At 46.8% G+C, this 15,233-nt stretch overlaps 1 protein-coding gene across 7 annotated transcripts in view; it reads left to right on the top strand.

Annotated features, from left to right (window-relative positions):
• The window catches only part of TSPAN11 (tetraspanin 11), a 219,058-nt gene that overhangs the window by 181,368 nt on the left and 22,457 nt on the right, over positions 1-15,233 (top strand). For 4 of the 7 annotated variants that reach the window (XM_084623709.1, XM_084623703.1, XM_084623705.1 and 1 more), the window contains one exon: positions 6,710-7,434. The exons of 1 other annotated variant lie outside the window; for it this stretch is intronic. In XM_084623709.1, the coding sequence (XP_084479835.1) occupies positions 6,710-6,757 (48 nt within the window). In that variant the 3' untranslated portion in view covers positions 6,758-7,434. Of the gene's footprint in view, positions 1-6,634; positions 7,435-15,233 lie in introns of those variants that run through there. 2 more of the 7 variants (XM_084623702.1, XM_084623708.1) reach the window with 2 other exon arrangements.

Genomic DNA, 15,233 nt, shown 5'->3' with positions numbered 1-15,233 from the left:
TAGGTGCTGGAACTGGGGGTGGGGAGTGTAGCCCCACCCCCTGGCTTGAAGTGGTTTCCATTGTATATAGAGTATACAGTTTAGTTAAGTGGCTTTCAGCTCCCCCACTATAAAAATTGTTCCAGCACCCTGATCAGCAGCACATAATGGTGCAATGCAACCAAGGCAATGAATGTTGAACAAGGTTTTGTTGCTCTCCTTTAAATCTTGGAATTTCTGATGCCAGCTGTTGCAGTGGTTCTATTTGTTCCTAACCCCAGCATTACACAATATTCCATGAGTCCTCAGCAAAACACTTTGTAAACATAGCAAGTCCCCATTTTTCCTTTCCTTTCTTCTAAATGATCTAAAATGGTAACATCTGTTCTGTGTCTTTCCACTATCAAAACCAAGGCCATTTTCTTAGCAGTGCAGTGTGTGGAGTCATCTGCTGGTCAAGAGAAATTTGCAGCCTGTGATTTCCCACAGTTTCTGCTGGGACTCAAGATTGATTGTAGGCAGTATCATGCCACTGATTTTTAAAACATGCTCCCTATTGAAATCAATAGGGCATTCTGCTTAAGAATTGATGGCATGATATAGCTTTGCATTCTTTAGGATCATGGCAGCCTTAATCTTCATACACGTTGCTTTCAGGGTGTTTAAATCTAGGAATCAGTTACTTTCATCACCCTTTAAATTATCCACTGGCAAGTTCTTACAAATTAGACACCATGTTAAGTTCAGTTTCTTTCATGCACTCTATTTCTAAAGCTGCGGTTGTAGTATCTAAGCACTGTTAACCTCCTGTTTTACATTACTCTCTGTTACCTCCCTTCGGAGGACAGTTATTGTCTCTAGTTCTCCCGTTCTCTGTCAAATCTGAAGAGATTTATTTTCTCTTTATGGATTCGCTAGCCAGATGTTAGCTGCTGTCAACAGACCTCCACAAAGCATGAAATTCACCATTATTGTTGTTATTATTACTACCATAATGCCTCGAAGTCCTAGCTCCGGAGCAGCATCCCTTTGTACAATCACAGACCAAAAAGCAGCCCGTGCCCCAAAGAGCTAATAATCTAAATGTAAGACAAATAGGTGACTACAGATCAATGTGGGAGTACAAGGAAACAATGAGACAAGATTGGTCACCATGACAGGCAGTGGTTTTTGCTCACCAGCAACCTCAACTGTTGTCAAGTGTTTTGATAGGTATCACAGCAAAGGAAAGGTTTAAGGAGGGACTGAGACAAAGATGGTTGGTACTGGCTTTCCCCTCCCCACACATTGTTCAAGTGACAGAGCCCAGGTTTACAGCCGCAGAATGTTGTTTAGCTTTGACATTTTAAACCCATCAGGCCAGACCTAGGTCTCAATTACAATGGTGTAAATCAAGAGTAACTATAGGGAAGTTGACAGAATAAGAAAGAAGGGGAGAAAAAAATATCTTTGTCTCAGCATTTTCAACATCATCTCTTAAAATTAAAAAAAATCAGTCTTCCCTAGAGTTGGTTAAAACGTAAGTATGATTCTCAAAAAAAAATTGGTAATAATGTGGGTTTTCAAAAATGTGCACAAACTTTGCCAATTTTTTGACAAAAAATGGAAAACGGAACAGTTTTTGAAACTGAAAACAAAAATTTTCTGGTTTTTTTTTTAGGGTTTTTTGGGGGGGAGGTGGGGTGTCTTTTTCCTTTTTTTCTCTCATCCCAGAGGCAAAAGGTAAAAGATCATCTATCCATCCTATCAGTCTTAGGGTTGTTTATAGCTGTTCCCCTGCTGGTTACACACAGTGGTGGATTATACAATGGGCTCACAGGGCCTGTGCCCTGGGGCCCAGCCAACTGGGAGGCCCCAGAAAAATGGCTGCCCCAACAGTAATAAGTCATGGGGCAGCGGAAGCCCAGAGCTCTTGCAGAAGCCGTGGGGCAAGCAGGGGAAGCCCCAGTGCCCCAATCCCGGTTCCAGCAGAAGCCCCAGGCAGGGTAGGGAAGCCCGAGTGCTCAGACACTGGTCCCCAGCAGAAGCGCAGAGCGGCGTGGGAAGCCCCAGCACCCAGGCTTCAGTTGCGGCCCCGGGACAGGAGGCGCTCTCGCTCCCTGTTGCAGCCTCAGGGTTGGAGGAGCTCTCACTCCCAGCTGCGGCCCCTGGGCCATGGGGAGGAACAGAGCTTCTCCGGTCTTGGGGCCGCGGTGGGGGGCGGCAGAAAGGAGCAAACAGATTATGGGGCTGCAGTGGAGGGGGAGGCAGGACCACAGGCAGAAGAGGTGGGGCGGGCCCTCCCACCACTTGCTCTGGCCCAGCACCCCAGGAGATCTTAATCCTACACACCCATAGTTCAGAGTGAGAAATTATTCCAACTATGACTGTCAGAAGCCTACAGCACAGAAGATGCACATAACCTGCTGTTTGTGGGGAAATAACCCCCAAAAGTTCATAGTGTCTATTTTCCAAGCCCCATGTCCCAACTTCTGACCACTGTGCTCTGGTAGCTTTCCTATGTGCTTGATTTCATTTCCATGCTCAGCTTTTCAGGGCGAGGACCATATTTTTTTTATTTACCAAACCACCACATGCACTATATAAATAATTAGCAAATATAGTCTGATAGCACCAAAAATAACTGACATCCCTGAGGCCGCACTGCAGAAATTTTGAGTCACTGTGAGACCATGTTGGATGGCATTTCGCCTGTGACTTTCAGTAAGGCTGCTACACAGTGATGAGCTGCCAAAAACTTAACAACCTCTTCCCTCCTCACCCCACGAGGGGGTCGTTGCCCATCCCCGCCTCCCAAGACTCCTGCCCCGTCCAATGCCCCACGTTCCTTGACAGCCCCCCTCCCCCCGGACCCCTGCCCCATCCACCCCCTCTCCTGTCCCCTGACTACCCCCAGAACCGGGCAGGAGGGTCTCGTGGGCCACCGTAGTGGGTTCCCACCCCACCCCGCCCCTAAGAGCCAGAGGGACCTGCTGGGGGGCGAGGTGGGGAGTCCCGGCGGTGCTTACCTGGGGCGGCTCCCAGGAAGCATCCGGCAGGTCCCTCTGGCTCCTAGGGGCGGGGGAGCATAGCTAGGTGGGGATCAGGGGGAGCGGCCACTCCCCCACTGATCACATCAAAAGTGGCACCTTAGGCACTGACTCCGTGGGTGCTCCAGGGCTGGAGCACCCACGGGGAAAATTTGGTGGGTGCAGAGCATCCACCGGCAGCTCCCCACCCCATCCCTGGCCCCAGCTCACCTCACCTCCGCCTCCTCCCCTGAACCCACTGCCCCGCTCTGCTTCTCCGCGCGTTCCCCCCCCCCGCTTCCCGCGAATCAGCTGTTCGCGCAGGAAGCCTGGGAGGGCTGAGAAGCAGGCGGCAGCAGCAAGCTGGGGTGGGGAGCAGTTCCCATGCGTGCCCCCCAGGTTACCTACTGCAGCGCGGGCGGCCCTCCTCGCGCCCCCCCTCTCCAGCTCACCTCCGCCTCCCTGGGTCTGAGCGCGAACCCGCCACTTGTTTCTCAGCCCCCCCCCCCCCCCAGCTTCCCGCGCGAACAGCTCATTCTACCTAAGGCGCCACTTTTGGCTGGTTAAATTTAGAAGCCCTTTTAGAACTGGTTGTTCCACGAGGGACAACCGGTTCTAAAGGGGCTTCTAAATTTAACAACCGGTTCCAGCGAACTGGTGCGAACCGGCTCCAGCTCACCACTGCTGCTACAGCAGATAGTTGAGCAGTGGGGGGGGGGGGGTAGGTGTTTTTTTAAAACAAGTTTTTCCCCCAGGTTTCAATTTTAAGTTATGAAAATGCCGAGCCTCCAAGGCAGCCAAACCAAACAATTAACTGTGGCTGGAAAAGTGGAGCAGAGTGAGTCACTAACCCCTCTATCCCCAGAGACAAAAACACAACCTGGATTTATACGGACAAAAACGTCTCGGCTTGCTCTCTCTCCCTTTTGAAGCTTACCTTGCGCTGAGGTGCGTCGGCGGGGGCACTCAGACAAACACATGACCTGCTGCTGGGGTTGATCTGTAGCCAGGTGTAAAAATTCATCTGTTTCTTTAAAAAGTAATACGGGATCATTACTATTTTGCCAGTTAGCACGTAGCAACAGCCACTCATCATTACCTGCCGGCAAAGCTGCTGCTGTTTAGAGAGGATAAAGTGTTAGCAAGCAAATGGAAACACCTACCATCCAGGCCCTGATCCTGGTCATGTGATGACCTCTCTCTTGGCCAAAACCAAGGATTGAGACGTGGCCCTGGACAGCTAAAAGTGTAAGTGTCTATAGCTTGCGCTCAAGAGCCAGGCTCGCCAGGCAGAGCTGTAGCAGAGTCACATCCCCGGTGGATCAGACGCAGATGGGAACGCAGAACATCCTGATCCGTGTGTGGGGGGGTGTGGCACTGTGGGGGTACACGCGGTCTGCCTCCACAGTGCAGCTGGCAGCACTGGGGCTTCATCCATATCAAACTGCCTTTGCAGCATAGACCCCGTTGTATGGTTATAGCAACAGGCCACACAGATACCGGTGGCAGCATGGTGGTGGGGTATGCAGGCACTGGAAGATATAATGGCAGAACCCCTGGTATGGACACCTGCCTACAATTGCAGTGTAACAGGTGATAGCACTTGTAGAGCATCTTTCAGAGGAAAGATAGAGGCTTAATAATAAAAGTTAGACAAACTTACTTCATAGTCTTTTACATAGGAATTACCCGACCAGCCCAGCCCAGCAGTCGATCTAGTGCAGTTTCCTGTCTCAGACAGTGCTCAGATGCTTCAGAGCAATGTCCAGGCACTATGATGCGTTGGGGCTCAGCTCAGGCCATTAAGGGGCTGTGTCACTATGTTGCCCTGCAACTCTGTGTGCCTTAAATGCTATGCCACTGTGGCTCACAGCCGTGGCACCCGCAGCCAGCAGACGCACATGCAGGTCACACCCTGGCTTCCACCACCATGTTCCCTTTTCAGAATGACCCCCAACACCCTCCTAGTCCCAGATTGCCTCCAAAACCATCTGCCCAGTCGTGTCCAGCCCTCTCAATGAACAGTTATTAAGTTTGCTGCGCCCTTAAAGAGACACCACCCTGCAGCTTTCACAGCCCTGGGTGAGTCACCAGCAGTGAGGAGTGAACTTCGGACCTGAAAGCAGTCGCCTCTGGTGCCTGAGCTAAAAGATCCTTCTCTGTTAGCCTAGCCTCCAGCAGCCTCATCAACATTTTGTGACTCACTCACCACTAGAGGGCGACAGAGCACCACAGTGAGTGCGTGAAATCTCAGAGTGGCCAGTCATGATAACCCTGCCCATAGGGGAAGTTTCTGCCTAACTCCCTGTGGTTGGGATGATACAATCATTATAGGTTTCAGAGTAACAGCCGTGTTAGTCTGTATTCGCAAAAAGAAAAGGAGTACTTGTGGCACCTTAGAGACTAACCAATTTATTTGAGCATAAGCTTTCGTGAGCTACAGCTCACTTCATCAGATATATATCGTGGAAACTGCAGCAGACTTTATATATACACAGAGAATATGAAACAATACCTCCTCCCACCCCACTGTCCTGCTGGTAATAGCTTATCTAAAGTGATCATCAGGTGGGCCATTTCCACTGTATTGTTTCATATTCTCTGTGTATATATAAAGTCTGCTGCAGTTTCCACGATATACATCCAATGAAGTGAGCTGTAGCTCACGAAAGCTTATGCTCAAATAAATTGGTTAGTCTCTAAGGTGCCACAAGTACTCCTTTTCTTTTTACAATCATTATAGGGGCACTGCCAGCTCCTCAGCACAGCTCAGAACACGTAAATCAGCATAGCTCATCTGAAGTCAATGGAGCTGCTCTGGTTTACACCAGTCAAGGATCTGGCCTATGCTGTAAACAAACATTGTGTTATTTGTATTACGAATAGCACCTAAGCTCCCTTCTGGCCTTAGCATCTGTGAATCCCCCGGTTCATTCACTTCCTTCATGGGCCATGGGGGGAACAGGTCTGCCTGCATTGCCCTCAGCATGCTCAGAACACTTTCACCTCTCCACGGAAACAACAATCACTGTAATCAAATCTCATGCTTCATGACTTCAGCAAGTCACATGCAGGGGATAGGAAAATATGTTTTCCCCTGATGCACAGCTGGTCAGAAGACGTATTCTGGGTTGTCCACAGCTGGAGTCAGGACATCAGATGGGCTGGACCAGTGCTCTGAGGGGTACCCAGATATTTCTGAGTGCACACATCATAATGCCATAAAGACCAACCCAATCCTCATGGGCAGTGTTATGTGAGTCTTACAGTTCGGGTAGCCACAATATCCTTATTCATGTGTTGCCCCATTTCTTAGCTGGGGCCTCTGAAGTTACATTTCATATACCAGCACATGACCATGAATGGCAAGAAGATGGGGAGAAAGGTTACCAACTGTTAACCCAAATACTACAGGATATTTTGCTATCCTGTTACTAGGGTGTCAGGGTAAACTGATGTTAGCAAAGCCTTCTCTTCCCCTTAGGCACAAGTGGCCCAGATGATGGACTAAGTGGTTGTGTAAGACTGCTCACTGGTAGGGGGGACCTTAACCAGATTCATTCTGACCATCCCAATAGCAGCCCTTCATCCTAAAAATATTACTGAATGCTCCAACCTCGATGAACACTTGGCATTGTACCTTTCAGAGTCCGGTATAAGCACACCCCAACAAACTGTTGATTGGTGGATGCTGAATGCTCTCAACCCTTGATGTCTTGCAGCCTTCCTGGTGTTTCTCCTTGGACTCTCCCCAGTGGTTTGCCTGCTGAGGAGCTGTGCTAAGGATGTCCACTTGGATAATGACCACAGGAGTTCTGTTGGATTTCTGTTGGAAATATTGTTTTATCTTTCAAATCTCTTCTCTTCAAGAACAAATTTGACCCACAGCAAATAGCCAAAGGATCATAAGGGAAGTTTTACAATGTTTTATAGAAAGCCCAGCTAACACACTGTGGAAGTAACAATTTTTATGACAGTTTGAGATGGTGTCTCATTGGAAATATAAATTTGTTAATTTTATCAACATATGATCCTGTTCCAGAGCTATTACAGTATGTTAACTTAACTCCATACAGGTAATGAAGGACTCTCCCTCAATGCACCTGTGGCCAAAGGAAATGATCTCTTTTTAAATGTGTGTGCTACATATACCGGGACAAAGCAGATTTTATTAAGTGTCATGTTTTGTCACAATAAATGATCTAAAATACCCAGGTTCCTAAGTAAATCATCAAAATTATTATATTTGTATTATTATACACATCTGTACAGGAAAAATGGCAATGTTTTCTATTCTTTTAACTGAGAAAGAGTATGTGACCCATAAGGAGAGTATCAAAACACGTACGCACAAATAAAATTAAAATTGTATATGAAACTTTAGCAGCTGAATTTCCTAGATTTAGAGCCCTTAATGTTGCATTCCTGTAGATTTTCTTTGTAATATTAATGTAACATCATTCTAGCACCCATTGTATCATACATTTTTAATCATGCAGCTATCTCCAGATGATTTTTATTAGCAAAAGTATATCTATCTATATAAATAAAGTATATTCTAAACTACACAGTACTGTACAGGGTTGTTGATTTTTTAACATAGCTATTGCTTTTATGGAACACTTAAATGCATTTTTAATTGATTTCACACAAAGCACCTAGCATGTGTCTACTCCTGTTCACCTTATGGAATACTGTATATAGTGTTTGGTATTGGAGAAGATGACAGGTGGAATTTAAACAAAAATTCCTGATTGTTTTCGCTGCATTATGAAAATGTGGTCCATTTGACAGTCCAAGAAGGAACCTTCTCTTGGAGGGGTACAGTGAAGATGCAAGTGCTGTGATGAGGGGGGAATAGATAGCTAGGTAGAATCATGTTTATGTTTACCTGTGTCTTCTATCTTTCTGGACCTGGAACTGCAGGTGCCGGTGGACAGGACAATGGGACATAGAGAGGATCTCCATGATAGTCGCCCATTTTGAGATCCATTATGAGCAAGCTACTGTTTCCTTCGATGATGCTCCAAATCAGCATTGTGCAAGATTTTCACTGCAACTATGTTCGTCTGTGTTACACCCGATCAGGGGAATAATGTATGGACATTCAGTAAACAACACACAGTCAATTTTTGTGACTGACAACTGGAGGAGTAAGACACCTAGGTTGAGCTCTTCAACATTGCTTCAGACCCTTTACGCTGAGGAAAAGGAATGGAGCAGCATGAAGGGGTCCTAAAACCCCCAGCTGCAGCTGGGGAAGGATTCCCTGGGCACAGACACTGCCTTAAGGTCTGCCTTCCAAAGACCCCCTCACAATCCTTAACATAGGGAGCATGCTGAAGGACATGCCAGAGGTAGGGATACAACACACAGCGCTGTGGTGATTCTGAGCAGTGCTGCAGCCCATAACCCAAGAAGGCTGTTGTGTAAGTTACATGGGGGACAGCCCCTGGGGCAGCCCAAAATCAGAAGCATGGAGAGATGGCTTAAAGCCACCTTAGCACCACCCGCACACCTTGGCTGTGAGTTCTGTGCTGCACTTCTAGAGACACAGCCTAGAATCTCACCTCTTGTTCCAAGGTCACATGCTTAAAGTATGATCCTTCTAGGAAATGGGATATGTAAAAATGGCACCTTCTCACACACCACCTCCTTGGCAGCAGCCTCCAGTATTGACAGTTGTGTTTGCTTCCTGACTTAACACAATTACTTTATAAGAGCTGCAGAGCCATGAGATCATTACCAGAACCTGTTCCAGCTCACACATCATCAACAGAATTATTAAGTAAGTTCCAGATGCCGACGCTGTAGTGCAGGTGATGTGTGCCCAACTTGAGTCTCAGATTCCTGTTGAACATTGCAGGGCTGGCAGCTAGATAAACATCTTTTTTTCTTTTCTAGTAAACTGTGCACAAATACACAGTGACAAACCAGTGACATCTTTACAGAGTCACTTTTCAGAGTAAAACCCACTATAGAGTCCCATATCCTGGACTAATTATATTATGGGGTGAACACATCAATTAGGTTCTAAAACTGGGAACAGTGGCAAATTTGGAAGCCCATCACACAGCGAGGTCAATGTTACAGAAAACAGTATGAGCGGGAAGTGTCAATGATTTCCCTTGTGATCCTCACACATGAATGTAGCAGTGAGATACAGGCCTACGTGCCAGGGTGGAAAAGAAGGAAAAAATACTATAGTTTTGTTTTTTTAAAGGCGGCAACTGGTTAACTGAAACATGGTGCGTTGTAGGGCACAGAGTAAAGCATATTTGTTTTCAAAGCCCTTTGGTTAACCATCAAAACCAGACGTTTCTGGAACAATGAAAAAACCCACCAAAGACGAATGAACAAAACAATTGTCTTGAAATCATGCCACTAACCTGATTGAACCAAATGTGATTATAAATGTCCATAATATTACAACAAGAGAATATAGCTCTAGAACAGGCATACAAAACCATCTTCTTCCTCAGCAGGCCCCAAAGTTCAGTCAATCGGCCAAGCCCAGAGACATACTCTTGCGGACAAGAAGAAAGTTGAGCAACGGTAGGGTTTAACTACAAGTGGGGGGAAAAAGTAGCTTCTTTGCATCCACCAAAGAGAAGTCACAGCCTCAAGTTCCTGGCAAGTTGCCGATATGCCTTTCCAGATCCTATTGTTTGGCACTCTCAGAACACTGGGTATTTTGTCAGATTTGTTGACATCACTAACATGCTTTATAAATTGGGCAACAAATCCACATTTGTCTACCCTTTGGATGTTCATCTTGCCTTTTAAGATGATGTCAGGGAAAGGGGCTGTAGATGTTTGTGTTTTGCTTTTTATTATTATTATTATTATTAGAGAGACAAGGTGGGTGGTGAGACAGACAAGCTTTCACAGAGCTCTTCTTCAGGTCTGGGAATGTTACTCTGTGTGTCACAGCTAAATATAAGGTGGAACAGATGGTTTAGCATAAGCAGTTAACACATATTCTTTCTAAGAGCCCATTCAAGGTGAAGTGGCCGATTATACCTCTGTAGTCCTAGGACAAAAAAGAGGGGGATAGTGGGTTACAGATTGTTGTAATAAGCCATAAATCCAGTGTGTCTACCCAGTCCATGATTTTTAGTGTCTAGAAAAGTTATGAATTTAAGCTCCCAGGCTCATCTATTGAAAGTGTTCTGCAGGTTTCCTTTGAGGATGAGGACTTTGAGGTCAGATATAGAGTGATCACTTTGTGAAAAGCATTCACCATCGGTGATATGGTATTTCTGTCTTTTATGATTTTTCTGGTTGAGTTTATTCAAGAGCGTAGTGATTATCTCGTTTCACCCACATACTTGTTACTGGGGCATTTACTGGACTGGATGAGGTACACCACATGTTGTGATAGGCATGTATAGGACTCATGGATCTTGAAAGGTATGTTGCTGATGGGGGGGGCATTGATCATCACAGCAGTGGCGGTATGTCTATAGGTTTTGCATCTGTTGTTATGGCAGGGTCTGGTGCTACATTCAGTTGGTGTGTCCTGGTCTGTGGTGAGCTTGCTTTTGATGATGAGTTTGGGGGGGGGGGGTTTGAAGGCCAGAAGAGGGGGTTCAGGAAAGATTTCTTTCAGGATGTGGTCCCCATCAAGTATGTGTTGTCATTGTTTAATGATACCCTGTATGGGTTCCAGAGTGACGTGGTTGGTGACAACTAGGATGTATAGTTGGAGGGTATTTTTTTTCCTGTATTGAAGTAGATTCTCTCGAGGTATTTGGGTGACCCATTCCATGATGCAATCTACTTTTCTGGTGCAGTGTCCTTATTTAGTAAAGGTGAAGCTGAAGTTTTAAAGTGTATATCCTGGACTTTCTCCTTGGAGCATATGCTGTGGCATCTGAGTGCCTGGCTGTAGGCAACAGATTTCTTGGTGTGTTTGGGGCGGTTGCTGGATCTGTGAAGGTAAGCGTGGAGATCCATGGGTTTCTTGTACGTAGCTGTTTGTAGGGTTCCATTATTGAAGCTGATTATGGTGTCCAGGAAGTTGATGGTGTTGGAATGTTCTACAGAGAATTTGATGGATGGGTGATGGTGGTTGAAGTTGTGGTGATATTCTATGAGCGAGTTTAGGTCGTCCATCCAGAGGATGAAATCATCATCAATGTATCTCAGGCATACCACTGGTTTTATGGTGCACTTGGCCAGAAATTCTTCCTCAAGGTCGCTCGTGAAGAGGTTGGCATATTGGGGAGGCATCCGAGTACCTATGGCTGTTCCTATGGTTTGGACAACGTGTTTGTTGTTGAATGTGAAATTGTTATGGGTGAGGATGAAATGGATGAGTTTGGTGATGTGTTTGGGGTGGATATTTGAAGTACGCAAGCAGTGCCATCATTGTGAGGGATGTTGGTGTAGAGGCAGGTGACAACATCCATCATGATAAGGATGGTGCTCTGAGGAAGGTTGTTAGTGTTGCAAAGTTTCTGGAGGAAGTAGGTTGTGTCCTAGAGGAAGCTGACCCCTTGTGTGGTGAATGGTTTTGATGATGATTTCTATGAGTCCTGATATTCATAGAAACCATCATCAAAACACTCATCACAAAAGCACCAGCTTCCTCCAGGACAACCATACATTTCTTATCAAAGATTAAGATTTAAGGATAGTGGAAACCGCAAAGTTATATATAAAATAAAATCATAACATGCTTTCTAGAGATTAAACTTCATTTAGCAGGCTGACAGTTTATCTACAGAAGGTTACCTCACCTCAAATGTCTTTTGCAGCATTTCAACCAAGCCTAACTGAGATCCTGTTTTCATGAATGTAAACTCATTGTCCATTTACTTCCTCGGGTGCAGGATAAAGTGATGTCTCCTTGCCTTCTTCTTAAATCCCCGGAGTTCACAGTCTTTGTGCATGGTCAGGCTAACCCCCATGGCTTGCTTTTGCCTCTGTGCTCCTTTCCTGTTGACTCCCTATGTAAATGGGGCTTCCATTGTGTTGGGATACAATGCTTAATCTACCAGGCTGACATCCTTTGTCAAAACTCGTTTGTCAACTCTGCCTTGGACACAGATTTTAAAACATATTTTCAGTACATAGACACATCTCCTTAAATATCATCCATGCAGACATCTCACAATGATTAGAGACCTCACATGACATCATTTATGGATAAATACTACACCAGGGATGTGTGAGTGAGTTTGTCAGGCCTGTTAGGAGGTACTGTTACAGAACAGTGAACCCTCTGCCATATGGTACAAATGGACCTCTGTGTCACACTGCTCCATTAACCAGCTTGTAAATTGGATGCAAATGTAGCCCTCATTCAGGTTAATGACCGTTTACCCTGTTACCATTATTCTGTCAGTATCCATTCTCTATCCTGGTTTAAGGGATATAAAGAACAGATATGCCTTGAATGATTAATAATTATGGATTCCTGTTGGTTCTCAATAAAATTAGAAAAAACTATCCACCTTTATCCCAAAATATTATCCATCTAAGAAAAGACAATAAGAAAAGAAGTACTTGTGGCACCTTAGAGACTAACAAATTTATTTGAGCATGAGCTTTCGTGAGCTACAGCTCACTTCATCAGATGCATTCAGTCACTGAATGCATCTGATGAAGTGAGCTGTAGCTCACGAAAGCTCATGCTCAAATAAATTTATTAGTCTCTAAGGTGCCACAAGTCCTCCTTTTCTTTTTGCGAATACAGACTAACACGGCTGCTACTCTGAAATAAGAAAATGGTTCACATCAGGTGAGACACTTTGTCTAAGGACTCACAGATCAGCCAAGGTCGGGAATTCCTCTCCTCAAGAATAGAAACTAAAATGGCTAATGAGAGTATTGTTAATCACCTAGGCAAGAATCTCTCCAAATTTACATATGCATAAAACCTCTTTTTCCCCTCCAACCTAGCTAAAAAGAGCTCCAAGTTACCAAGCAAGGGTCACACCCTGCTTTCCTGTGCAGTGTTTCACCCCAAAGTATAAACTATACATTATTCACTGTATGTTTGATTTATAAGGAAAACAATCTCTTTCACCTACAATTAGACTCTGTACATTTATTTGTCTTGTGAGTCAAATCTACGTCCTTCTGCATGTGAAAAATGCCTCTTGTCCTACTGCTGTGTGCAGTGTAGTTGTAGCCGTGTCAGCCCTGGGATATTAGAGAGACAGGGTGGGTGAGGTAATAGCTATTATTGGCCCAACTTCTGCTGGTGAGAGAGACAAGCTTTCAAGTCAACCAGCACTCTTCTTCAGGTCTCCTGTAGACCTCTGTGTGATCTGTGGGCTCGAAAGCTTGTCTCTCTCACCAACAGAAGTGAGTCCAATAAAACAGTGGTTCTCCACCGGGGCTCCCGGCCCCCCGAGCCCTTTCAAGGGGGCCGCGGAGCGCTGCAGCTGAAACCCAGAGCCCGAGCCCTAGCACCCCCCACAGGGCTGAGTCCTGGAGCCCCAAGCCCTGGTGTTCCCTGTGGGGCAGAAGCCCTGAGCCCGTCGGCAGAATTGGGGTCATGGAGGGCATTGCCCCCAACCCAAACTGCAGCACAAGAGCACGGCAGTCCCGGGAGTCAGCTCCGCACTTTCCTCCCCACCCCCTCCCCACCCAGGTCGGAGGTGGGAAGCCAGAGCCAAGCAGTGCAGGGCAGCTGCTGCTCTGGCTGGTGCCTTGCGTTCCCTCATCTCCTGCTGGTGCCCTGGGTTGAAGCTGCTCCTCAGCTCCCAGTCCCCTTTGCTCCCACAGAGGCAGCCAATAAGAGCCCCCCAGGTGGGGAGAGCTCCATGGCTGGCAGACCACTCCAGGAACAGGGACCACAGGGGTGCCTTCCCAGCACACAGCCCCTAATACCCCTCTTCCTACACCCTGAGGCTACACCCTCCCTGCACACAGCCCCTAGCTATGTCCTCCCTGCACCCTGAGCTACCCCCTCCATGCACACAGCCCCTAACTACACCCACCCTGCACCCTGAGCTACCCCCTCCCTGCATACAGCCACTAGCTACGCCCTCCCTGGACCCTGAGCTACCCTGTCTGCACACAGCCCCTAGCTACACCCACCCTGCACCCTGAGCTACCCCCTCCCTGCATACAGCCACTAGCTACACCCTCCCTGGACCCTGAGCTACCCTGTCTGCACACAGCCCCTAGCTACACCCACCCTGCACCCTGAGCTACCCTCTCCCTGCATACAGCCACTAGCTACGCCCTCCCTGGACCCTGAGCTACCCTGTCTGCACACAGCCCCTAGCTACACCCACCCTGCACCCTGAGCTACCCCCTCCCTGCATACAGCCACTAGCTACGCCCTCCCTGGACCCTGAGCTACCCCCTGCCCACACACAGCTCCTAGCCACCCCCTCCCTGCACCCACAGCCACCCCCTGTGTGCTCACAGCCCCAGCTACCCCCTCCCTGCACTCTATGAGCTGTTTTCAAGCTTTTTGAGCTAAGTCCCTGACCTTTGAGTTATCATTTTTGGTTGCCCCCCCCAACCCAGACAGGCTGGGTGGCCTGCTGAGGTGAGTCAAGGGGTGGAGGTGGCACTCCCTCCCTGGTCCCTACCATGCATATGTGGTTCAAGCCCCACTGGCCCCTGCCCCCCTGAAAATAGAAGTCAAACTACGCCTATGCTTGAGGGCCATGCCCCAAACCCCCCACCCCTGCTGGGCCCTGGAGTTTCTATAGCATGTCGAGGGCGGCCTCAGAGAGAAAAAGATTGAGAACCCTTGCAATAAAAGATATTACCTCCCCCACCTTGTCTCTCTTGTCCTATTGTAAGTCCTAAATAAGGCAAAATGCATGTGTACAATCAAAGAGCGTATGGAATATGTCCATCAAATTTAGAAGGGTATAAGGATTTTTTGTTTGTTTGTTTTTATCACAAATAATTGTTGCGCTCTAGAAGTAATGGAAATTGTGTGGTATAAGGAAGGAGAAATGTTAAAAGATATAAACCAGAGTATAAATCTGGGCTAAGTAAGAGAAATTGCTTAAAAGAGGGGATCCTAACTGATAATCGGGGCTAATCATGAAACACAATCCTTGAAATGAATCCAACTTAAAAAGCCTCCGATAAGAAATGGATTGAAGACGTTTGTTTTACACCAACGCCATCTAGTGGATACCAGTGAAAGGAGCAAAGAAACGGAAAGCTAAAACCTAAGCACTCACTTGGCATGTGTACAGTGGGAATAAGAGGGTTGCCCCCTCCTACAAGCCCTGAAACCAGAGTCACCATATGCTCGGGAGA

The sequence above is a fragment of the Lepidochelys olivacea genome (genome assembly GCF_965140295.1).
Source record: "Lepidochelys olivacea isolate rLepOli2 genome assembly, chromosome: 1".
In the NCBI taxonomy this organism is placed as follows: domain Eukaryota; kingdom Metazoa; phylum Chordata; order Testudines; family Cheloniidae; genus Lepidochelys; species Lepidochelys olivacea.
This window is presented reverse-complemented; position numbering and strand designations above follow the sequence as displayed.